Genomic DNA, 26,969 nt, shown 5'->3' with positions numbered 1-26,969 from the left:
ACTAGCACGGTGGCTCAGTGGTTAGCACAGCAGCTTTGCACTTTGTGGTCGTGAAGGTTTATTTTTATTTTATTTTTTTCACCTCCCTGGACCCATTAATAAAAGGTTGTCCAGTTCAAAAATGCCCATTTTTCATCCAACATTTTATATAATTCTGAGTTACCATGTCGGATTTTCTGTTCAGGATCCGCATCTGTCTTTCAGAGTGGTGATCGGTTACACAGAGCATCTCGCTCTGGAGGAGCTGTAATGTATAAATTCTCCTGTGGTGGCGCTACAGCGAAATTGACTGCTTATTCCCAGGTTTTCAGCACTGATTCTTCAGGACCTAGCAGGGGGATACTGCATGATAGGTTTATTGTCAAGGAACTCTTCAAAGTGGAGAACCCCTTTAATATTGTCATGCTGTTGCATTCCCCTGATTCTTACAAATTGTGCCACTGCCATTATACAGCGGTAGCTCTTGCATTATTTTCCCAGGCCGATCGGTGCTATCGTTCCTATTGTGGATAGACACTGATTCAGGTCTGATTCTCCATGCAGGCTCTATATTTCAGTACAGAGGTCATGAAGGGAACACAAACATGTTTTCAGGCCAACATCTGTTGCCAACAACACCCTCAGGTAAGGTGAGCACATGAGAGCCTTTCACGCCGCGCAGCGTTCCTCTTTACACGTTAAATGAACTGCACACAAGATCTGTCAGCGGCGGCCGGGTCAGCGCAGCAGGGAACAGAAGAGATATTGACAGCAAATAAGTGGAGCTCCGTGATTGAGTCAATCCACCATCATCACTACCTGTGTGAGCGAGCGTACACTGCAGCTGCTGCACGTTCCCAACAAGTCTTGTGACATTTTGTCATCTCGCCCATTGTGTGCACTGCCAGAATAAATCCAAAGTAAAGAAGCACTTGCTGAGCAACAGGCAGCGCCGTAATCCTCCAGAGACCTGTTTGTTGTGAGTCTTTTCACACTGATTCTTAAAAGTAACTTCAGCCCAGGAGCTGTGGACGAGATGAGTCTTCACTTCTTTCTTTCCCAAATTGGATTCATAGCAACGCAGCAGAGCCTCTGGTTGTTTTTCGCTGTGTATAAGGGATAAACTAGTTGGGAGTTCAGAGAACCAATATTTGGGGATATATGTGGTGCCACCCGTCTGAATAGGACCTTTGCGAGGAGCGAAAACTAACACAAGGGGTTAACCAGCATTTGGGGTCGTTTAAGTCCTGTACCATAGGACTACAACCCGAACACCCAAAAATATCAAACTGCACCCACTTTTGCGCTGGGTTTACAGTAGCATTTTGAACCGAAACATGGCTGAATATTCTGGAATTATTCTCAAAAATTTTGGACAAATTCCAAATTGTTGGCTACTGTGCCCTCATTGTGTGAGTCAGTGAATGTTCACCGATCCTAGTAATATCTCCTTATTTTTTAAAGGGTAATAACACTTTAAAGCAGTGAGGAATTATTTTATTTATATTTTAAATGTATGTAGGTGGGGTTAAAAAGAATTTTTGCAAAGGAGTTTAGTTAAAAATGTAGCAGCTTTCCTTTTATACCCTTTGTGTTGCACTTTATATTACTGGCTGCAGAATGAGTTAATTAGGAGTCAGAAGTCAGCTCACTGATGGTCTGACAGGGAGATTGTAACTTTTATCTTTCTTTTCTGAGCTCCTCTCAGCTGATTTATGACTACAGACCACATGAACGTTGAATGTGCAGAGAAGCAAAGAGCCTGTAAAAGCCAAACCATTCCAAATTTTTAATGAAACTTAATTGCAAAAATCATTTTTAGCTCCAAATGCATGCATTTAAGAAAAATAATCACGTCCCCAAATTTGGAGAAACCTTTTAAGAAGGAATAAACCTAGGTGTATGACTCATTACTAGAACTGTTCTTGGGCTCTGAATTGGTTGTTTTTTGCAGATTTTTCTGTGTTGGCCAAGAAGTGCTGTATTTTGCAGTCTATCCTACTACAGAAATAATTTTGCCTCAACCTTACTCCATTCATTGAGGATACTACCTAAGTATCTACCACAAGGCTCTTTGAAAACCTGTTCAGTTTCCGATTTCACCCCCTACTTGATGCTTCTTACCGTTGACTGGTTGGTAGAACTGGCCATGGTATTCTGTTCAACATGTAACGAAATAGAAATGCAGAAAAAAGAAAATTGAGAGACTGTCAACTGAGCGAAAAGTTGCCAATACACTGGTCATAAACGCTAGATATAGATCGGCTGAAGCCACTGATTTCAGTGTTACGTGCAACCATCTATGGTGTATTAGGTCCTCCTGACTCTTTCCGGTCAGGTAGTCTCATCCTTTTCTTCTCAATCTGGCAGTGGCTTGCCGCCCTGTTCCTTTGGAGAATACTTGCACATTTACTCTGTTGGTGCTTATCTCCTGGTAGTAAAAAGAATCTGGCTTGTTGAAACTTGGCTTCTTTTGCCGAACATCTACTGTTGGCTCTGGACACTTCAATACACTTTTGAAGATCCGCCACCTCTAACGTCTCTCAGACAGTCGGGTTCCTTATTTTATGATGAAATTATTCTATTCAGTACCTTGTATGAGCGTAGGATGCCAGTCGCTGACTGTTAGGCTTTAGCTCGCTTGAACTCCTCTTGACTGTTCTGCAGGGATTAAATGCTTTGTGTGGATGTCATGTGGCTGCTGATGGGGTCACCCGAGGTATGTACTGGCACCTGTGATTTCTTTCTTGATATATGGAAATATCTTAATACCTGGCCTTGTTTTCTGTCAGGTTGAACACACCTGTGTGTGGGTTACAAGGATATTCCAGTCATTCCTGCATGTAGACAATGGTATTACTGTACGACGCTCTCGAGGGTTTCCTGGCATGAAGATCCTTTGTGCTGTACCTCCTGCTGAGCTGCTCTCCCACCTATGCTCAACGTTACCAGGACATGACCTGGTGAAGTTGATCAGTAAGTGGCAGATAATTCCTTCATTTTCAACTCAGAGTTGTCTTTAAAAGAGTTGTCTGGGCATATAATATTGATGACCTGTCCTTTTTAAAGGGGTATTCTTAAGTTTAAAAGCTATCCCCTATCTGTGGGATAGAGTATCCCCCTATCTGTTGGATAGGGGTTAACTTTCTGATCCTTGGGAATCCGACTGCCATGGCCCCCAGTGATCCCAAGAACTTGGGCTCTGAAAAGCTGCTCCTGAATAAAGTGGAGGTCCAACATGTGCATTATCCCTCTATTTAATCTTAATGGGTGCGCTGGAGATTATTTATTATTATTATTATTTATGTAGTACAATTGATTACATGGTGCTCTCTGAGAAGGGATTACATACAAAATACAGATATAAAATTAGAATGAACAAACTAATAAAAATAATAATAATTTTTATTATTAGTTCATTCTAATTTTATATCTGTATTTTGTATGTCATCCCTTCTCATGGAGAGCACCATGGAATCAATGGTGCTATATAAATAATAACTAATAATGATAGACTGGTACAGAGGGAAGAGGACCCCGCCCTTGCTGGCTTAAATTCCTCTGGATGATGGGGAAGGAGACAGTAGGTTGGGGGGTTGCAGCAGGTCTGATGGTGGTGAGGCGGCAGCAGGGTCATTGCAGGCTGTCCGCTTTCTTGAAGATATGGGTTTTCCAGAGGATAGGGGATATTTGGGAGAAGTCTTGGAGTCGATTGGGTGAGGAACGAATAAGTGTGGAAGAGAGAAGGAGGTCTTGGGAGGACTGGAGATTACGTATATTACGTGAGGGAAAATATCGGGAGATTAGTTCAGAGATGTATGGAGGAGACAGATTATGGATGGCTTTGTAGGTCAGTGTTAGTAGTTTGAACTGGATACGCTGTGCAATTGGGAGCCAGTGAAGGAATTTGCGGAGGAGAAAGGTGTATTAATCGTGCAGCAGAGCGAAGGACAGACTGGAGAGGTGCCAGAGTGCTAGCAGGGAGGCCACAGAGGAGGATGCTGCAGTAGTCGAGGCAGGAGATGATGAGGGCATGCACAAGCATTTTAGTAGATTGAGGGTTGAGGAAAGGACGGATTCTGGAAATATTTTTGAGTTGGAGGCGGCAGGAAGTGGTGAGAGTTTGGATGTGTGGATTGAAGGACAGGGCAAAGTCAAGGGTTACGACAAGGCAGCGGATTTCCGGTACAGGTGAAACCATGATGTCATTTATTGTGATAGATCAGGTAGGGAAGATATGTGAGATGGAGGAAAGAAAATGAGAAGAAGGAGGCTGCGGAGCGCTCAGCTGATCTTCACTCCCATAAGAGTGAATGGAATGGCAGTGCGCATGATCGACATCCGCTCCATTTAGCTGGAGCCCAAGTTCTCAGGATCTCTGGATAATTGTAGAAATTGATCTGCAATCCATGACAGCAGCTGCTACACACCTAGATGATTTTCCAAACAGACCAATGGTCTGAGTGGGAAAAAATGGATGCACTATTTATTTTCTGATTTACTGACCAACCTAGTCCATGTAAATAGCAAGCAGGTCCTGCACTCCTCCACTTTGTAGACAAGCACAGCGAGCCAGTCATTTCCCCAAATTGCAGCTGTAACTGGCCCAAGTTTTAATAAGGCTATCTTAACCACCGTAAGAATAAGTCCGGACTACTATATTCCTGCACAACTTCTTTAAGGTGGGTTTACATTGGCATTCGTTATGTGCAGAAATCTACCAATCAATGACACACCTATTGATTGATGCTTGCTTAAGGCCATTTTACAGTGCAGTGCCAGTGCATATTATATAGGGACTGTTAGAGGGAATCTCTCAGCAGGTTTTTCTATGGAATCTGAGACCGGCATGATGTAGAGTAAAAGCCTGATTCCAGCGATGCATCACTTTCTCTGTGGTAGATGTAGAAGTGGTGAGAATACTGAGCTGTGTATACTCCGACCACACCACTGGTTGGCAGCTTCCTATGTACACTGTACATTGACAGAAAACAGCCAGTCAGAGATGGATGCGGGGTTACGCTGAGCACTTGACTAGAAGGCATGAGACACCTAGTCATGCAGTGATCTCCTGCTGATTAAAACACTGATTGTATTGAAACTACATCAAGCTGCTGAGAAAGTGACAGATTCTTGGACTGTCTCTCTACCCTATATCATCCTGCTCTCAGATTAAAGAGCAAAAACCTGCTGACAGGTTCCCTTTAATACAATCCTCTTCTCCACTTATAGTTTGCAGATTGTCAGCGGTACGTCTCCTGTTTATTATTTTGACAACCATGACTCTTTTGGCGTGCTTAAGCCATCCACTCACCCGATGAATGAGCGTTTTGCAGTGGATCATTGGTAACGATTGTGAATGAGTGTTCGGCCATTTATCGGCTCATGCGAAGGGTTCTTTATTTAACCGGCTGTTCCCTGTTTTGCTACCAGACTCACTAATGCAAACTTCAGGTTTTCACTAATGCAAAAGTGTTTTTTTTGTACTATATGCGCTATACTTTGTATGTACAGTGGAACCTCCTAAACGTCTTTGAGGAGACCATTCATCCACCATATCTGTATATTTATTATATATAAATCTTACCTGCTAGTGCACTTCCCCTTTACAGCCTCTAGAGGGCGCACTATTCCTGATCATTTTTTTTATAATGCTTTCTTTGGGTTTTTTGGCATAATGGGATTTCCCTGTTCAGCCTTAATATTACTAAATCCTAGACGTGGTGGAAGGTAGTTGTGTCACTGAATAACGAGCAGTTTTTTTTTTTACTAAGGTTTGCGCCAGAATAGTAGAAATTTCACACTTTCCGACTCCGTACTTTGTGCCGCTGAGGAGCATGCATGGCATATTAATCTTCTCACTCTGACATGCCAGGCCTGGCTTGTCACTCTCCACAAGGAGAAATGTTGCCCCTTAGATCTCAGTCTTAAGCTTCTCACCTAACCAAATCCTATCTCATACATTGCACTGATGAGGGGAAACACCGTGTCTGTAAATTGAGATTCTGGTTTGGCTTTTATCTTAAGTCATTTAGCAAGGCTTGTTAAGAGGTCGATATTGACTTTTAGGATTGCTACTTCCAATAGGTGGTGCTAGAGTTCTAGTCCTCAAAAGAGGCAATTTGCATGTTAAATTCAAGGCACACAGAGGTACAGTATTGGAACCCAGCTTTTTGTGGACACCATATTCACTATTCATATATATTAGGTCTGTAAACCTATATTTGGTTATTCCTATGTGTGATCTATATGTATAGTCGCATATGTCGTGCAGCACAGAGTTTGTGCACGTGCGAAAGTTGGAGATCTAAATACCATGAATGCATAACTTTTCTATATTTTATGTGAATGTATGATGATTTCCAACTTGCTATGTTAAACTGGGAGTAGGTTATCAGTCATGTAACTTATCCCGAATTGCTTCAGTGAATGGTGAGTCTGATTGATCTGTACTTTGTATAAATGTGAACAACGTGTTTCCTTCTATACACAGTCGTCTCTCCATTCTTGGCTGTGGACGCTTTGTACTTGCAGGTTGCAGCTTATGGATCGTAACTCTGTTCCCTGTTCTTCAGGGCAGGTCACTGGATCTGTGACTCGCATCCGCCTGAGTTACATGGTAAACCCTCCTTTAAAGTTTGCCTGTAGGGATCCACAGCCTCCCGTGGTCATACAGAGTGGATCCCAGATTTTGCTTGTCTTGTAAAGTAAGGTCATATCTATCCTTCCCCCAGTTTTCTGCCATACAGATTGTGTACACAGTGGCGGTCACTCTTTTATTATAAGCAACTTAAAAGAGCCGTTCAAGCAAGACTGATACGGGGCAGTGTTGGGGGATTGTATCGTCTAGGAATCCCTGGTGGTTGCACCAGTCTGTCAAGCCATAAACTTTCTTTATATCCTTATTAGTGTTGAGCGAGCACTAAAATGCTTGGGTACTCGAAGTTCGGGCCGAGCTCGCCGTGATACTCGGGTGTTCGACCTGAGCAACCAGCCCAATGTTAGTCTATGGGAGACCCGAGCATTTTTGCGGCGACACCCTCGGCAGTCTTTTAAAAGCCTAACAAGTGCCCAAAACGATAGTGACAGTGCTCACATGACATGGGGACAGCATGGGGAAGCATTTCTGACCCCCAGGTCACTGCTGTCAACAACGTGGTCAGAGGTATTAAGCCACTTTTAAGGGCTCACAATAAAACGTTCAAAAACGAAACTGAACCTGCTTTCCTGTGAAATATGTTAAGGAAGTTCCTTTCCAGGGTAAAGACTTGTGTATAAGGTAAAATAAATAACCCCCCAAAAAAATACTCCTCCACACCTTGGGCTATGTTCACAAGTAGCATTTTTTTATGCGTTTTTGCAATTTTGTATTGCTTTCAACCGTGACAAATGCATTCACCGGGAAATGTCATTTTAACATTTTACAACCTTATCTGGCCATGTGCTGTGTGACACATGCATACAGTGCTGAAAAGACATGGGAACAGCATGGGGAAGACCCCTGGAAGCATCTCTGACACCCAGGTCACTGCCTAAAAGTGTGCCCATCAGAAGTCATCCATGCCGCATCAGAAGATGCAGACTTGCAACTATCCCCGTGCAAGTTCTTGTCCCAGGGCAGTGTTCAATTGTACCTTTCCCATTCCTTGCAATGCAAGCGCAAATATGCAGCCAACCACCCACCCACCCCCAGGCTGCAATATCATACTGCTTGCTTGCACTTGAAATTGGGCCTTTTAGGCATGTGGAGGCGGAATCTGGCCACCACATCATGGCTGCGTTAGCGGCCTGGTATCCATACTCGGTCCCCAGCGGCCCGGCGGCCGGGTGTCCACACTCGGTCCCCAGCCGCCAGGAGGCGGCCGGGTGTCCATACTCTGTCCCCAGCCGCCCCGCGGCCGGGTGTCCACACACGGTCCCCAGCCGCCTGGGGGCAGCTGGGTGTCCATAAACGGTCCCCAGCCTCCCCTATTTCTCCTTGGAACATCCCCCCACACACTTTTCTTAGCCCGGCCTGCTTTAGGGCAGCATTGGATGAGCCCACCAGAGAACCAGACTCCTCCGGTGGGCCCTGGCTTCTCCATCAGGGGAGTTGAGAGTGCCAAGGTGAGGACCATGATGATGATGATAGAAGTTAGCATCTGCTTTGTTTTCTTGGAATGCAAGCTCATATATGTAGTAGCGGCTAGGCCTGAGGTGGTCAGCGTTTTGGCGCATATCCTACCTTCTCCGAGGATTGCTGGATGTTTTCCTGCTACTATCCCAGTTCTATGACTCCCGTTAAAACAAAGCTTCAGGTGATAAATGATGGATGAGGAGGTCAGAGGGCCTTAACTAAACCGTTTTTTCCATTTATAGCAACTGGGTCTCCTGTACACTGTTGGCCTAAGCAGTGAATGGAAGGTTTTCCAAAAATTATGAGTAACTGCAATGCCCCTTGAAACAGACGTGGATTACAGCATACTAAAAACCTTCTACCCATTATTGGGGAGGGTCTACTTTAGTTTTCGCCTTTGCATTGAAAAGCAAAAGCTGACTAAAATTAGGAGGAAATGCAATGCCCTTTGGAAGAGTCGTGGAGGTTAGAGGTAATTAAAAACAACATTTCAAATCCCCTTGGAAGAGCTGTGGAGTTCAGAGTGGCTTAAGAAGACGCTTTTAATGCCCCTTTGAAGAGACGTGGAGGTCACAGTAGCTTAACAAGACGGTTTGAATGCCCCTTGGAAGAGACGTGGAGGTCATAGTAGCCTAACAAGACTGTTTTAATGCCCCTCGGAAAAGTGGTGGAGGTCGCAGTAGCTTAACAAGACTCTTTTAATGCCCCTTCCAAGAGCCATACAGTACAGCATCTTAAAAATATTATTCCCATTATTGGGGAGTGGGTCTCCCATAGTCTTTGCTTATGCCTTCCAAGCAAAAGCTGACAAAAATAAGGACGGAGGAACTTTCAATAATGGCAACACGGACCACGGTCACCCTGGTGGTATAGTGGTGGTGGAGGCTGAGGATAAGGAGAAGAACATAAAACAGCCGAAATGAGGAAGCGTATACCCATGTGTGGGTGTGAAGCGGTGCATGTGAATACACCTCCCGAAATAACACAGTTGCTTTGACTTTGTTACTCAGCTGTCATTTGGTGGTGATGAGAAGTCTGGCCCAATCCAGCCCTTGTTCATTTTGATAAGGGTCAGCTTGTCAGCATTGTCAGTTGACAGGCGAGTGCGCTTATCAGTTATAATTCCCCCAGCGGCACTAAAAGCACGCTCTGATAACACGCTAGCGGCAGGGCAGGCCAGGACCTCCAAGGCGTACAGAGCGAGTTCACTCCAAGTGTCCAGCTTGGATACCCAATAATTAAAAGGCACAGAGGAATCACGGAGGACGCTGGTACGGTCGGCAAGGTACTCCCTGACCATCTTTTGAAACTTTCCACTCCTTGTGAGAGTACCCCGCGCCTCAGGGTCTGTCCGAAGGGAGGGTCTCAGAAAACTGTTCCAAAACATTGACAGTGTTCCCCTGCCTCTGCTGGATTGGAGTTGCGTCTCTCTCGCATGTATGCCTTGGTTGGGCAATGAACTGTGACCTCTGCCGCTAGTGTGTTCAGATGGGAATTTTTTTAACAGTTCTGCAGCAAGGGCCTTCTGGTACTGCCCCATTTTTGTAGACCTCTCCACCTCAGGAATAAGAGAGTGAAAGTTCTCCTTGTAGCAGGGGTCTAAAAGTGTCACCAACCAGTAATGACTGTCACCCAACATTTTGACAACGCGAGGGTCACGGTTAAGGCAGCGCAACATAAAGTCAGCCATGCGTGCCAGACTGGTAACGGGCAAGACTTCCGTGTCCTCACCAAGATGACGACTGACCATGTTCTCCTCCTCCTCCCCCCTGTCCTCAGGCCACCCACGCTGAATCGACAGTATGACCGTTGTACAGGTACTACCATCTACAGCACATGATACAAGCTCCTGTTCTTCCTCCTCCTCCTCCTCTCCCTCATTGTCCCCCAATGCACGTTAGGATGAGATGAGGCTGGGCTGTGTGTAATCGACCGCTACGGCTTCTTCATCCATCTCATCATACTCTGGCTGCAATGCCTCCTCTTTAATTCTCTGCAGAGAGCGTTGCAAAAGACAGACAAGTGGAATGCTGACTCTAATGATGGTGTCATCGCCACTCACCATCTTGGTGGACTCCTCAAAGTTTGTCAAGATGGTACATATGTCAGACATCCAGGTCCACTCCTGAGGTCTTATGTGTGGAGTCTGACCTGAATATCAACGGCCTTGTTGCAGCTGGTACTCCACAACTGCTCTCTTCTGCTCACAAATCCTTTGCAACATGTGGAGGGAACATCACACACCAGTCGGTGTGCCGGAAGCTGCAAACGCTGCTGCAACACAGCAAGGGCGGCGGAAGCTGTAGCTGACTTGCGAAAATGAGCTGACAGACAGCGTACTTTGACGAGCAGATCTGGCAACTCGGGGTACGATTTAAGAAACCGCTGAACCACGAGGTTAAGCACATGAGCCAGGTATGGTACGTGTGTGATCTTGCCTCGCCTCAGAGCCGCCACCAGGTTACGGCCATTGTCACACACGACCATGCCGGGATGTAGGTTCAGCAGTCTCAGCCACAGATCTGCCTGCTCTTTCACAGCTGTCCACAACTCACAAGCAGTGTGAGGTTTCTCACCTAAGCTTATGAGTTTCAGCACAGCCTGTTGCCGCTTGGCGGAGGCAGTACTGTAGTGCTTCCAGCTTGTAACTGATGTGGTGATATCTGAGATGGAGGCTGAACATGAGGAGGAGGGTGATGCGCGGGAGCTGTACACTGTGGGGGCAACTCTGACGGACATAGGGCCCGCAATCCTCTGTGTGGGGAGGATGTGTTCCGTCCCAAGGTCCGACTGGGTCCCGGCTATGTTTACCCACTGTGCCGTCAGGGAGATGTACCGTCCCTGGCCACAAGCACTTGTCCACGTGTCCGTTGTCAGGTGGACTCTCCCAGTAACTGCGTTGTTGAGGGCACGGCAGATGTTTTGGGACACGTGCTTGTGTAGTGCGGGGATGGCACACCGGGCAAAATAGTGTCGGCTGGGGACCGAGTACCGAGGGACGGCCACCGCCATAAGGTTGCGGAAGGATTCCGTCTCCACCAGCCTAAAAGGCAGCATTTCCAACGCAAGCAGTCGTGAAATGTGCGAATTTAGGACTATGGCCTGTGGGGCGTTGGCTGCGAATTTCCGCTTTCGTTCAAAGGTCTGGGATATGGACAATTGAACGCTGCGGTGGGACGTGGACGTTGTTGCTGTTTCTTGAGAAACTGCCATAACAAGTGAAGACTGAGAGGAGGGGGCATCTTTGCATGCAGTATGGACAGGGGATTGCCTTGCACACACAACAGGGGGTTCTATTGCACGCACAACAGCGGAAGAAGCAGTGGTGACACCCGATGACACTGGTCGTGCACCCTGGGGTTCGCCCCAGAAAGTCGGGTGCTTTGCTGCCATGTGCCTGATCATGCTGGTGGTGGTCAGGCTGGTAGTTTTGTCACCCCTGCTGATGCTGGCATGGCAGGTGGTACAAATGGCCTTTTTGGGGTTATCAGCAGAGTCTTTAAAAAAATTCCAGACTCTGGAAGACCTACCGATTGTACTGGCAACGTCCCTCGTGTTGGTGTTACGGGGAACTGTTGCCCGCCTTCTGTGTGTGGCCACCACACTGCTTCTTCCTGCCTGTTGGGGTACTCTGCCTCCCTCACCCTGTGTGCTGCTGGCCTCGCTCTGCATGTCCTCCTGCCACGTTGGGTCAGTTACTAGATCATCCACCACCACCTCCTCTTCCACTTGCGCATCACGATCCTCCTCCTCACTTCCTGGCAATTGTGTCTCGTCATCGTCCACCTCTTGTGATAAATTGTGACCAGTGAACAGCTCTTCAGAGTATCCAAGTGTTGGGATCAGTTGCTGTCTGACGACACTCGGCATGGTTGGAGGAAGGGCATCAGGGTGAGGAAGAGTATGCGGTCGAGACTCACGGCTACTTAGAGTTGACCGTGTGGAAGACAGACCCGGAGGTGGTGGTGCCCAGGTAACTGGAAGTATTATCTGCTATCCAATTAATAACCTGTTCACACTGATCAGTTCGCAATACTGGTGTTGTTCTGTGCTTCCCTAGTAATTCGGTCAAGAAGTGGGAGCGAGAAGATGTGGCTGTTGGTTGTGGCACATTTTCACCTTGGCCACAGCCCCGTCCTCTGCACGCACCATCACCAGAACGTCCAGTTCCACGTCCCTTGCCACGCGCCTTGCCCATTGTAAAGGAAGTAAAATGGCTTACACTCGCACTATTAATGGAAAAAGGGTAATATAAAGTAGATTAGAACCGTGGAAGAGGAAAACCACAGTTCTATTTCTCTGGCCTACACCCGACTCTTTTAAACAATCTGAACAATCAGGGAGAAACTATTACTGTTTTTCTTTACGGAAAAAATACTAAAAGCTGAATAATAGAGATTTTTTTACCGTGGAATGGCAAAACCACAGTTATTGTTTAGTGGGGTATACCAGAAAATTTTAAATGGATATATTTGCGGCTGAACAGTGAGCGACGCACTCAAACTGTTTTTTTTTTAGATACAAACGGCCCAAAAGTGGATAATACAGAGGTTTGAACCGTGGAACTGCAAAATCACACTTCTGTGTGACTATTTTCAACAGATATATTTGTGTCTGAATAATCAGGAGACACTACTGTTTTTCTTTACAACAAAAAAAGCAGGATAATTCAGAGAGATTTGACCCGTGGAACTGCAAAACCACACTTGTATTTCTCGGGCCTACACCAGACTATTTTCAACAGATATATTTGTGTCTGAACAATCAGGAGACACTATTATTTTTTTTTTATGGCAAAAAATGCCAAAAGTAGGATAATAGAGATATTTTACCGTGGAACAGCAAAACCACTGTTATAATTTACTGGTGTATACCAGACTATTTTCAACAGATATATTTGTGTCTGAACAATCAGGAGACACTACTACTGTTTTTCTTTACGGCAAAAAATGGCAAAAGCAGGATAATACAGAGATTTAATAATAATAATAATTTTTATTTTTATAGCGCCAACATATTCCGCAGCACTTTACAAATTTTAGGGGGGCCTTATACAAACAAACAATACAGAATAACCATATCTCATATCGAAAGGAGTGAGGGCCCTGCTCGCAAGCTTACAGTCTGAGTAAATGGGGGAGACACAAAACGTAGAATGTACATATATTGTATAATGCAGCCTTGATATACTATATAGGATAAATAATACATGGACTGGTCGCCTGCCAGTATGTGTGCAGTCCTGACCGAGGCTATTATGTGCATGGTTGGTATGAACCTGAAATTGAAGAAGATTTTAATATGGGGGAAAACTGGGACGGACAGATAGTGTGTGGAGGCGATACACCAGTCTAAAGAAATGGGTTTTTAGGGTCCGCTTCAAACTGTGGGTATTGGGAATTAATCGAACTGTCCTGGGTAATGCATTCCAAAGAATTGGCGCAGCACGCGAGAAATCTTGGAGACTGGAGTGGGAAGTTCGGATTATGGAGGATTTAAGTTTTAAGTCACTGGCAGAACGGAGGGCACGTATAGGGTGGTAGACTGAGACAAGGGAGGTGATGTAGGGGGGTACTGAAGCATGGAGCGCTTTGTGGGTAAGCGTGATAAGCTTAAATTGAACTCTATATTGGATGGGTAACCAATGCAATGACTGGCACAGGGAAGAGGCATCGGTGTAGCGGTTGGTGAGGAATATGATCCTGGCTGCTGCGTTAAGGACGGATTGGAGAGGGGAGAGTTTAGTAAGAGGGAGCCCGATAAGTAGAGAGTTGCAGTAGTCCAGACGAGAATGAATAAGAGCGACAGTAAGAGTTTTTGCCGAGTCAAGGTGAGAATAGTCCTGATTCTTGAGATGTTTTTGAGGTGTAGATGACATGAACGAGCAAGTGATTTGATGTGAGGAGTGAAGGAAAGATCTGAATCAAAAATGACCCCAAGACAGCGGGCTTGTTGCTGGAGAGTAATGGATGAGCCTCAAACGGAAATGGCAATATCGGGCACAGGTTGGTTAGTGGAGGGAGGAAATACGAGTAGTTCAGTTTTTGACAGATTCAGTTTTAGACAGAGGGAGGACATAATGTTAGACACAGCAGAAAGACAATCACTGGTCTTTTGTAGTAATGCAGGGGTGATGTCCGGAGCAGAGGTGTATAATTGGGTGTCATCAGCATAGAGATGGTACTGAAAACCGAATCTGCTGATTGTTTGTCCAATGGGAGCGGTGTATAAGGAGAAAAGCAGGGGGCCTAGGACTGAACATTGAGGAACCCCTACAGTAAGGGGAAGGAGAGAGGAGGAGGAGGAGCCGGCGAAAGACACAGAGAGAACAGTGTCCTTGAGGCCAACAGTGCGGAGCATAGAGAGAAGGAGCTGGTGATCCACAGTGTCGAATGCTGCATAGAGATCCAGGAGAATCAGCAGGGAATAGTGACCATTAGATTTAGCTGTTAGTAGATCATTAGAGACTTTAGTGAGGGCAGTTTCAGTAGAATGTAAAGAGCGGAAACCAGATTGTAAAGGGTCAAGAAGAGAGTTGTCTGAGAGATAGCGGATTAGACAGGAATGGACCAGGCGTTCCAAGAGTTTAGAGATAAAGGAAAGATTGGAAACAGGTCTGTAGTTGGCCGTGCAGTTCTGGTCAAGGGATGGTTTTTTAAGTAATGTATGCTGGCATGTTTAAAAGAAGAGGGAAAGATACCAGATGAGAGGGAGAGGTTGAAAATTTTAGTTAGGTGAGTGGTGACAGCTGGAGCATGGGACTGAAGGAGATGTGAGGGAATAGGGTCACTGGTGCAGGTGGTAGGGCGAGAAGATGCAAGGAGCCTGATCACTTCGTCTTCCGTAACTGGTTCGAAATCAGAAAGTGAGCAAGATACAATGTAGCGGGGGAGAGCATGCAAAACGTTTGGGGATTGGGAGAAAATTTCCTGTCGGATATGGTCAATTTTTTCTTTGAAATAATTGGCCAGATTGTCTGTTCTGAGGTCGGTGATCTGGGCCTGTGCTGTTTGATTGAGGAGAGAATGAAATGTGTCAAAGAGTCGTTTAGGATTATTGGAAAGTGAGATTATGAGGTTGTTAAAGTAGGTTTGTTTGGAGAGGTGAAGGGCAGAGTTATGTTTTCAGCATAAATTTATAATGGAGGAAATCTTCGGGCAGATTAGATTTTCTCCACAGCTTTTCAGCGCACCTGGAACACCGCTGGAGAAGACGTGTTTGAGGTGTGTGCCAGGGTTGTCGCTGTCTATGCCGAATTGTTCTTTGTGTAGAAGGTGCGGCTTCATCCAGGGCGCATAGCATTATTTCGTTATAATGCTTTAATGCAGAGTCGGGACATGAGAAGGAGGAGATTGGGGCCAATGATGATTGCAACTTTTTCATAAATTTCTGGGTGTTAATGGCACGTATATTTCTATAAGTGTGGAAAGTGGAGGGGTCTTGAGTAGAGTCACAGTTCTTGAGAGAGAATGAAAGAAGATTATGGTTAAACAGTGGAAGGGGAGAGTTAGTAAAGTCATGTACTGAGCAAAGCCGGGAGAAGATCAGGTCCAATGTGTTCCCGTCTTCATGTGTAGGAGAATTAGCAAGCTGTGAAAGGCCGAAGGAGGAGGTTAGTGATAAAAGGTGAGCGGCAGATTGGGAAAGAGGATCGCCAATTGGGATGTTAAAATCTCCCATGAAGGTTAATAAGACGGGTATTTGTACAGTGTGAAGGAGGGAAAAAAAAGAGGATTTAGATGAAAAAAAAGGATTTTTCCTGGCCCCCGAGACCTGGAGCTAAGTCCAGCAATTTCAGCAACAGGAGCACACAGGACTGTAATGCAGCGTTTGCTGGTATAACCACTGCGTCTCCTATACAGCCTGCCTGCCTGGTATCTGGGATGGATATTAGTCCTGAGAAGGACTGTTTGTTTGTTCTGGCAGCCTTTACAGACCCTACACTAACTATTTCGCAGGATATATCTCTCCCTAAATCAGCAGTGCTGTCCCTACACTGTCTGATCCGGAGCGACTGTGTCCAAGATGGCGGCGCCCGATTTTAAATACTCGAGGTGACGCTGTGCGGCCAGCCAATCACTGTAATGCCCACAAACAACATGGCTGCGGCATTACAGTGACTGGCTGGCAATCCCTGCATGTTCATTGGCTCTGTAAAGAGCGCCAAACATGCAGGGCGGAGACCCGAGCTCCCGCCGGAGTAACCCGGAAATGCTCGGTGCTCGCCGAACATCCCGAGTAGCGTGATGCTTGTGCGAGTACCGATCAGTGTCGAGCATGCTCGCTCAACACTATTATGCACCTGTCCTGTACACACAGTGGAGATTCCCTAAGGCATATATGCTAAGGACATTGTCCGTTTCTAACTTGGACATTCAGTACTATTTGTATAGAATTTTATTTACTTAAAGGGAATCTTTCATTAGGATCAACCCTCGTAAGTTGTCTATATGGACATGTAGGTCATAGAGAGTTGAATAAAATGATACCTAAATATCTGCGATCCGATGTCTTATTCCAGAGAAATACACATTTTCCTTACTATGTAAATGAGTTCTTAAGATTTATGGGTCGTACATAGATCTCTCTGAGAATCTGATATACAAGTGATTGGGGCAACTCTGTAAAGATGGTCTGATAGGTGAATATACTGTCTTACACAGGGGCAACAGGGTCGCTTTCCTCATGGCGAAAACCATAACAGAAATACTGTTATTTGACTCAGAAGTGATCAAAGAATATACTGGACACCTGGTTTATGAGTCCGCTGTATTCATTAGGAGACTGTTCTCCCCACCACTGACAGGCTTCTATGTATGCCTGTATACACAATTGCCGGTCAGGTGAGTAAGAAGTGAAAGTACTTTCATCTAATAAACTGTGTCTTGTACAGTATATTCTTTCATTTTTTTTTCCAGTGTGTGTGATTTCGTCCACCAGAAAGGTGGACCTGTAGCTTTGATATGCTGCCTCCATATAGGAAAACGTTTTTCAGGAGACTGATTTAATTTGCTGTTTGTCATGTTCTTTCTCTATCTACAGTAGCAATAATTTTGTAGGAAAAAAAATATATACAGTACAGACCAAAAGTTTGGACACAACTTCTCATTTAAAGATTTTTCCGTATTTTCATGCTTATGAAAATTGTACATTCACACTGAAGGCATCAAAACTATGAATTAACACATGTGGAATTATATAGTTAACAAAAAAGTGTGAAACAACTGAAAATATGTCTTATATTCTAGGTTCTTCAAAGTAGCCACCTTTTGCTTTGATGACTGCTTTTCACACTCTTGGCATTCTCTTGATGAACTTCAAGAGGTAGTCACCGGAAATGGTTTTCACTTCACAGGTGTGCCCTGTCAGGTTTAATAAGTGGGATTTCTTGCCTTATAAATGGGTTTGGGACCATCAGTTGTGTTGTGCAGAAGTCTGGTGGATACACAGCTGATAGTCCTACTGAATAGACTGTTAGAATTTGTATTATGGCAAGAAAAAAGCAGCTAAGTAAAGAAAAACGAGTGGCCATCATTACTTTAAGAAATGAAGGTCAGTCAGTGCGAAAAATTGGGAAAACTTTCAAAGTGTCCCTAAGTGCAGTTGCAAAAACCATCAAGTGCTACAAAGATACTGGCTCACATGAGGACCGCCCCAGGAAAGAAGACCAAGAGTCACCTCTGCTTCTGAGGATAAGTTTATCCGAGTCACCAGCCTCAGAAATCGCAGGTTAACAGCAGCTCAGATTAGAGACCAGGTCAATGCCACACAGAGTTCTAGCAGCAGACACATCTCTACAACAACTGTTAAGAGGAAACTTTGTGCAGCAGGCTTTCATGGTAAAATAGCTGCTAGGAAACCACTGCTAAGGACAGGCAACAAGCAGAAGAGACTTGTTTGGGCTAAAGAACACAAGGAATGGACATTAGACCAGTGGAAATCTGTGCTTTGGTCTGATGAGTCCAAATTTGAAATCTTTGGTTCCAACCACTGTGTCTTTGTGCGACACAGAAAAGGTGAACGGATGGACTCTACATGCCTGGTTCCCACCGTGAAGCATGGAGGAGGAGTTGTGATGTTGTGGGGGTGCTTTGCTGGTGACACTGTTGGGGATTTATTTAAAATTGAAGGCATACTGAACCAGCATGTCTACCACAGCATCTTGCACCGGCATGCTATTCCATCCGGTTTGTGTTTAGTTGGACCATCATTTATTTTTCAACAGGACAATGACCCCAAACACACCTCCAGGCTGTGTAAGGGCTATTTGACCAAGAAGGAGAGTGATGGGGGGCTACGCCAGATGACATGGCCTCCACAGTCACCAGACCTGAAGCCAATCGAGAAGGTTTGGGGTGAGCTGGACCGCAGATTGAAGGCAAAAGAGCCAACAAGTGCAAAGCATCTCTGGGAGCTCCGTCAAGATTATGGGAACAACATTTCTGGTGACTACTGTTTGAAGCTCATCAAGAGAATGCAAAAAGTGTGCAAAGCAGTCATCAAAGCAAAAGGTGGCTACTTTGAAGAACCTAGAATATAAGACATATTTTCAGTTGTTTCACACTTTGTTGTTAACTATATAATTCCACATGTGTTAATTCATAGTTTTGATGCCTTCAGTGTGAATGTACAATTTTCAAAGTCATGAAAATACAGAAAAATCTTTAAATGAGAAGGTGTGTCCAAACTTTTGGTCTGTACTGTATATCATTTTTTTTTTTTGCCTGATCTGACAGTTTGTGTGGACAGACGATGCTGCACACTAGGTGATAGAGTTGCCAAACCGACCGTCTGACATACAGCGAGTATCGTCATGAAACACATTACCATATTTTTCGGACTATAAGATATATGCATGGCACCCCTCATACCTCATCCTGGTATGCATGGCACCCCTCATCCTGGTATGAATGGCACCCCTCATCCTGGTATGCATGCCACCCCTTATCCTGGTATGCATGGCACCCCTCTTCCTGGTATACATGGCACCTCCATCCGCATTACGCTGCACACAAAAATAATAAACAATTCTACTCACCTTCCTTCCCTCTGCTCCTGCTCTGCTGCCAGCACTGATCTCACCATGTGAGCCGCGTATGACGTCACTGCCATGCGCCCTCACATGGTGAGATGAACTTCCGGAATAGTCACTGCTCCCCACGCCCGGACTATGGACGTGGGGAGCAATTACTATTCACTCTCCTTAATAGCGCGCACAGTGTAGCCGCAGCCCGCTATTAAAGAGCGTGAATATTCACTACTTACTCCCATGGGAGTGGGTTGTAGTGAATATTCATGGTCTTTAATAGCGGGCACAAGTGACTGCCGAGCCACAGCAGGAGCCGTGGCTGTGGCTACACTGTGTGCGCTATTAAGGAAACTGAATATTCACTGCTCCCCACACCCATGGGCGTGGGGAGCAGTGAATATTCATTTTCTTTAGCATCGGGCACAGTGTGGGCTGCAGCAGGCGGCTCCTGCCTCCTGTGCCCCGACAGCAGCTATGAGGCATACAGGTAGGACTAGTTTAACAATTTTATCACGTGTAAGCCCATAGTAAGCTTAAAAGCGTCCCAGGGGGTGACAGATTCCCTTTAAACTCAATACAACTTGCATGAAGCAAACTTGCCCTGGATTCAAAAATTTTGACCTGTAGTTCTAGGGGGGCTGACGGCACTTTATGCTCCCTACTTGGCTCAGCCATTGAGGTCAGGGATTTTCTGGATTTTACAAAAAACAATCAAATATTTAAAAATAAAAAAGGTCCGATGCATTGGGCAGTCTACAATGATGTCCATCCCCAGATTTATATTTTTTGAGGATATATATAGAAATATTATAAAAGTAAGAATTATCACAGGGATAAGCAGACAGCTCAGTTTGGATCCCATGTTATTCGCTTACCGTTCTGGATGTCTTCTTACTTTTTTTTTTTTTCCTTGATTTTAACCTGGGAAATCCTGAAGGAATTTCGAGCTGATGAAGGATTTGTATTGTGCCCTTGTGTAAGTGATGCCCCCTATTTTCTTGATCTCCCTTCCCTGTGATTTATTTATTTAGACGACCGGCAATAAACTTTTAACATTGACTTTAAGCTTTGGGCTGAGCTGTTCTTTTGAGCCGGTGGGTATGACACAGAGCATAGGAGTGAAGAGGGGAGTCATTCTTCCGCCCTCACTTCCAGGGCTCTCTTGCCCCCATTGAGCTAGAAACAGTGGCAGAGGACAAAAGCTGTATACACTGTACAAACAGGGCAGCAAAGCGGCAGTACACTGACTCATTCTTCGCTCTGTGTGAGAACTGAGGGGGACTCTATTCACTTCCTTTGTAGCGGTGTCTGTCAACAGCACTGTTTGAGGCGAGGCCTATTGTGCCGGCCAGTGTTTCTTATTGACCTAAGTCTGTGCCTGCAATCTTCCCAGGGTCGAAATTTGGAGCAAGGGAATGTGTGCAGGGGGAGAGGGGAATACTTTATATATTATAGTCTTATTAAATCTAAACCAAGTTACAACACTGAATAAGTCGCGGCCGTATATCTCAGAATGTGTAGTAAGAAGGCCGATTGTCAGACACATGAGGCCCGATTCATCTTTTGCTATTTTTTGTCCTATTTATTAATGGAACGTCATTTTTTTTCTTTTTTTGTCTTGTGCCTTTTTTTGGCACCAAATTATTTTGAACGGCTCACCCAATTCAGGAATTTGGCGCAAAAGCACCAAAAGTCTCAAATCCTTTAAAAAGTTGTCTAAAAAAAATGCACCAAATTGAAAACTCCCCCAGATAACCTTACTCAAGTCAGGAACTGGCATGAGATAAGCCGAAAAAATTGCGACATTTGATAAAAGTGGCATTTCATGATTCTGTCTAAAACATATCAAAAAGCAAAGTTGTCAAGGAAGAGTAAGGCTATATGCCCACGATGCAGAAATGAAGCAGAAAATTTCTGCTCCATTTCTGCATCTCCTTGCCCGGAAAAACGCGTGCGGAATTTGCCATGCGTTTTTCGCACGTTTTGCACATGCGGAATTGCCATGCGTTTTCTAATGCATTGTAAACGCACAAAAAATGGACATGCTGCGGATTTTTGAGCGCATCAAAAACGCTGCGGAAAAATCCGCAGCATGGGCATTGAAAGTGCAGAATTTCTTTGGGGACCATGGGGGAAGGATTACCAAGCGTTTCCCAAGCGTTTACGCTGCAAAAATTCCGCAGCATAAACGCTTGAAAAACGCATCGTAGGCACGGACCCTAAAAAGAAAAAAAATGTAAAAAAATAAAGACCTCTTAAAAATGTCAGAAAACAAACAGAATAAGATGCAAAGACTAAAGCAACAAAAAAAGAGCAAATTACTCCAGAAAACTGGAGACACCGCAACAATGAATGGGGGCTATGTTGTTTTTTTTTTAGTATGATGGTGCGGGATCCTTACTGGTGTCCTACTGGTGAGCCTTTCCATATTGGTAATTATACAGCAAACAAGTGAAACCTTAAAGGGAATCTGTCAGTAGGATTGTCCCTCCTAGGCCAGTCTACACGGACATTCAGGTCAAGTTAAATAAAATGATACTTTGATAGCTGCGATCCGATGTCTTATTCCTTAAGAATCCACGTTTTTCTTAATATGTAAATTAGCTTTTTAGCTTTATGGGCTGGGCATAGATCTTCCTGTGAATCTGCCTCCAGAGGTTTAATTTTAATGAAAGGGGGAGTTACCAGTGTAAGACATGTAGATCAGATGAGCAGACTGTCATCCTATGTCTCACAATGGTAACTCTCCTTTCATTCAAAATGAGCTCTGGTGGCAGATTGTCAGGGAGATCTATGTCCGGCCCATAGATCTTTAATAGCTCATTTACATATTAAGAATAATATGGATTTCTCTTGAATAAAACCTCGAATTGCAGATATCCATGTATCATTATTTTCAACTCCCTATAACCTACATGCCCATATAGATGGCTTAGGAGGGTTGGTTCTACTGACAGATTCCCTTGAAGAAATTAAGCTTTAAAAGGTGATCTGTCACGAGGACAAATGTGGTGAGGTGTTGTTTCTCTTATTTTACTGCTCCCTTGAGTATTCCATTTTTTTCTTCTTTTTAAATCCATCATATAATATGCTTGTTTCTATGGTATTTACTAAAAGGCGTTGCTCGCAGTTTTCTCTGGAGGGCTGTCTTGAGGCTGTTCTGCATGATTACCCTTTGAGCGCCGCCTGTTGGAAAGACCTAAGAAATCAGCATGTCAGGCGCACTAAATAAAAAGGCCCATCCGGAAGCGTATAGCAGAATTGAAAAAGAAATGGAGCCCTAAAGAGAGCATCCCAAATAAAATTATAACAAAAACATGATGATTTTGACCTGGTGACAGGACTTCTTTACAGTAAATGTGGGAATACGGCCCTACTGGACAAGAGGAGCTCATATAGGGTTCCACCCCGCACATGTAATAGACAGAATCCAGAACTCTGCAATGTTGTACATGTGATAACAATACTTCATACCATATAATCCAAAGTTTGCATTGGACTGACGCTTCGGTCTACTACATTAGACCTACCTAAGACACTAAAAAGATGAAAATACCATATATTGAATTGACCTCTCTAAAGGTCCTTTCAGAACAGTGTTTTGAGCAATTAGTGAGGGTCTTTAGACTTGGACCCCACCAATCAATGGCACATTTCAGCCACTATAATATGTGAAAAAAAGGCTTTATAAATGATAGTTACTCTTTAAAGCAAGGGGGTGAACAATCCATTCTAGTCCGAGGGCCACTTTGTCATATTGAACTACTTCCAAAGGCCACAATAAAACTGAAAAGTGGATTATTAACTTATGAGGGGTTTACGGCATATGAAAAGTACATACCATAAATGTCTAAGATGCAGGATCCCACAGGACTCCCACATATCTGGAAAATGGGGGAATTCTTGTCCTCTACTTTACTTTAGTGAGGAGGAGGCCCTAACCGCCTGCATCTCTCTCCATTGAAGATTATGGGAATTGTGAAATGCAGCCAGATACCCATAAACTAGAATGGTGAGAGCTGCACACATAGGCCGCCACCTCTGACTCACATGTGCCTGGCTGTATTGCTAAACGGGTCAAGAATACTAGTCTCTTGGTGTGTGGGGGCCCCAGATCTGGCTATATAGTCCTCTCTAGGGGAGCCCAGATCTGGCTATACAGTGCTCTATAGGTGAGCCAAGACCTGGCTATATAGTGCTCTATAGGGGAGCCCAGATCTGGCTATATAGTGCTCTATTGGGAGCCCAGATCTGGCTATATAATGCTCTATTGGGAGCCCAGATCTGGCTATATAGTGCTCTATTGGGAGCCCAGATCTGGCTATATAGTGCTCTATTGGGGGCCCAGATGTGGCTATATAGTGCTCTATTATGGGCTCAGATCTGGCTATATAATGCTTTATATGGGGGTCCAGATGTGTCTATATAGTGCTCCATATGGTGGTCCTGATCTGGCTTTATAGTGCTTTATAGGGAGGTGGGGGTGACAGTTCTGACTATATAGTGCTCCATAGCAGGGCTGTGGAGTCAGTAAGCCAAACCTTCCGACTCCTCAATTTCCATGACACAGACTCCAAATCCCTCATACATGGCTCATGTTTAAGTGATAAATTTACTGTAGCACAGATTCATCTCAGCTAAAAGTTTAGACCCCTAGATCAGGAATAGGACAGACATTTATAGGACATTTCATAACTTTCCCAAATTCTTATGAAAAAATATTCCCCACAAACTGCATTGGACTACTGTACCAAATTTATTATATATTTTAGGATTTGAAGTCAGGCCATTTTATACAGACTTCACCTAAATGGACACCGACTGCGACTCTCCGAATCTACAGTCCTGCTCCATAGGGGGTCCCAGATCTGGCTATATAGTGGGCCCCAGAAACTGGCTATATAGTGCTCTATAGGGGTGCCCAGATCTGGCTATGTAGTGCTCTATATGGAGGCCCAGATCTGGCTATGTAGTGCTCTATATGGGGGCCCAGATCTGGCTATGTAGTGCTCTATATGGGGGTCCAGATCTGGCTATATAGTGCTGTATATGGGGGCCCAGATCTGGCTATATAATGCTTTATAGGGGGGGGGGACAGTTCTGACTATATAGTGCTCCATATAGTGCAGGGCTATGGAGTCGGTAAGCCAAACCTCCGACTCCTCAATTTCCATGACACAGACTCCCTCATACATGACTCATGTTTAAGTGATAAATTTACTGTAGCACAGATTCATCTCAGCTAAAAGTCTAGACCCTTAGATCAGGAATAGGACAGACATTTATAGGACATTTCAGAACTTTCCCAAATTCTTATGAAAAAATATTGTCCACAAACTGCATTGAACTACTGTACCCAATTTATTATTTATTTTAGGAGTTTGAGTCGGTCCATTTTATACCAACTCCGACTCCACCAAAATGGACACTAACTGCGACTCCATGACTACGACTCCACAGCCCTGCTCCATAGGGAGTCCCAGATCTGGCTATAAAGTGGGCCCCAGATCTGGCTATAATGGTGCTCTCTAGGAGGCCCAGATCTGGCTATGTAGTGCGCTATAGGGTGCCCAGATCTAGCTATGTAGTGCTCTGTAGGGGGCCCCAGATCTGGCTGTGTAGTGCGCTATAGGGGGCCCAGATTTGGCTATGTAGTGTGCTATAGGGGGCCCAGATCTGGCTATGTAGTGCTCTCAAGGGGGCCCAGATCTGGCTATGTAGTGCTCTCAAGGGGGCCCAGATCTGGCTATGTAGTGCTCTCAAGGGGGCCCAGATCTGGCTATGTAGTGCTCTATTCGTGCTTGCCCATTCCTGCTCTTGAGCAGTGTGCTACTCTTCTTCCCTCTGACAAAGAAAGTACTTTATACAGTATGTTGGGGGTCACACAAAATGGCATGCTGGGCACCATGTGGCCACTGGGCTTCAGGTTTACACCTCTGATGATTGTGCATGCCAGGTGAACAGAGGGTGCAGTAGAAATTTCTTAGGCTGCTATACAACACAGAAAATTAAGCCAATATGATTTTCTTGTGCCTCAGTACACCAGTGTGTATAAAGCCTCATTCATATGATTGTGAAACACGGTCAATGTATGGACCACAGTGCACAGACTGGCCCCGGGTCTCCTGACCTTAGCTTGATAGTCTTATATAGGCCCATGAGGCTGTCAAGTTTGGGTTAGGAGACCCCTGACCAGTCTGCGCATCGTGGTCCATACATTAACCGTGTTTCTCGTCCATCTGAATTGGGCATTAATTGGACAATGTGTGAACTGTATGCATGTGTGAAATAAACTAGTACAAAAAGGCCACAGGGATAAACTCAGATTCAAGCCATTTTTACCCCTCATTATTTGGCATTGAAGTTTGTAATCCAGAACCAGAGGAATATTGTGATTGAAAGATCTGTCCTTATTGTGTTGTGACGGAAGCGAACTAATGACCAAAACACTGTGACAGTGACCAAGGAAATAGTCTGCAGAAGGCACAACAGACATTTACCAAAATGATTGCAGTGATAGCCCTAAGTAACCAGTCAGATATTTCCCTAAAAGGCCATTTAGGTGTTGACCTTTGAATTGAAGGGTTTCTTCACATCTCTGGTGTGGTTTCCATCCATCTCTGATACTGACCGGCTGCTTACACTTAGATCTGTGCCTGAATTGATTACCATGATTATTATTTATGGTAATGTGAGGGAAGAAAAAATGGAATCTGCTCCTATTCCCGTCTATGGGAGCAAGAATAGGCACAATTATAATAATGGAGTGGGACGAGCAGCCTTCGGTGTCTTGGTCTTGTCCTTGCCTTAGACAGGTGACACGGACCGTTCACTGGCTCATTTATCGGCAGGGTTATGGCGTCTATGCTTACAGGCCAGTAATGTATCACAGCTTTATTCCATAGTGTGTATATTAGACACCAGGTAAATATGTAGTCAGTGTGTAAACCTGAACATGTGATCTATACATGGGTGATATATTACAGACTGGAACAGTAAGCACTGAAATGTCTACATCCTGCTGTGTGTGTACCCACAGATCACGCAATAAATGATTTATAAGCTGGCTTGCACCTTACTGGGTGTATATGTCCATCTTATACTCCACTTAACAGTTTATATATAGAATAAAGCTACATAAATTGTGTTATATAACATAATATTTCTGAATTATGTCCTATATTATTATCCAGATCTGTATTCACAGTTCTGCAGAGCACAGAGCAGAATTCTTCCATTATTGCGAGCATAGTCTTACACGTAATAATGTACATTAATATATGAACAGCATATAAATGGGTTTGGTGACTTTTTCCAATATTGATTCGCACATTGAATGGGCATATTGTTTATAGGAAACCTGACAGCTGATGTCTTCTGCCAGAATCACCGATAACATGGGCTCTGTGTCCAGCTCTGTCTTTTCAGCCATGTATGTTTTATGCTACAAAGCTTTGAAAAGATGACTGGTGACGAGGTCAGTCTCTGACATCTGCTCCCTGCCCCGCGCCCATAAACTGACTGGTTTCTCTCTACACACACTGGGAGAGACCTGTCAGTCAAGGGGTTTGGGTGGTGAGAAGCTGGCGGGGATCGGCCTCTTGGACTAGTCACTCAAGTTGCATAATCCCCGACTGGTTTTAAAGTTAGGTTTGGTGTGAAATGCCACAACCTTTCGGAGTAAAACAAATATGGTTGAAATGACAGAGCCACTGTCTGATTCATGCTGCCTGTGGTTTGGGAAGCATAAATCTACTATCCAATTCCCTTCAATCAGTGAGGACCTCACTGTATGATTGCTGTCTTCCATCTGGGCAGATGTTGATGTTTTGAGATGTGACCATG

At 44.6% G+C, this 26,969-nt stretch overlaps 1 protein-coding gene across 3 annotated transcripts in view; it reads left to right on the top strand.

Moving 5' to 3' along the window:
• Window positions 1–26,969, top strand: part of TPD52 (tumor protein D52) — a 258,486-nt gene that overhangs the window by 179,362 nt on the left and 52,155 nt on the right. The window contains exon 3 of one of the 3 annotated variants that reach the window (XM_073679484.1): window positions 16,759–16,938. The exons of the other annotated variants lie outside the window; for them this stretch is intronic. Within the exon in view, the coding sequence (XP_073535585.1) occupies window positions 16,759–16,938 (180 nt within the window). The remainder of the gene's footprint in view (window positions 1–16,758; window positions 16,939–26,969) is intronic. 3 annotated transcript variants of the gene reach the window in all.

The sequence above is a fragment of the Phyllobates terribilis genome, unplaced genomic scaffold, assembly GCF_046119375.1.
Source record: "Phyllobates terribilis strain yellow unplaced genomic scaffold, ASM4611937v1 Scaffold_4__5_contigs__length_816908805, whole genome shotgun sequence".
NCBI lineage: Eukaryota > Metazoa > Chordata > Amphibia > Anura > Dendrobatidae > Phyllobates > Phyllobates terribilis.
This window is presented reverse-complemented; position numbering and strand designations above follow the sequence as displayed.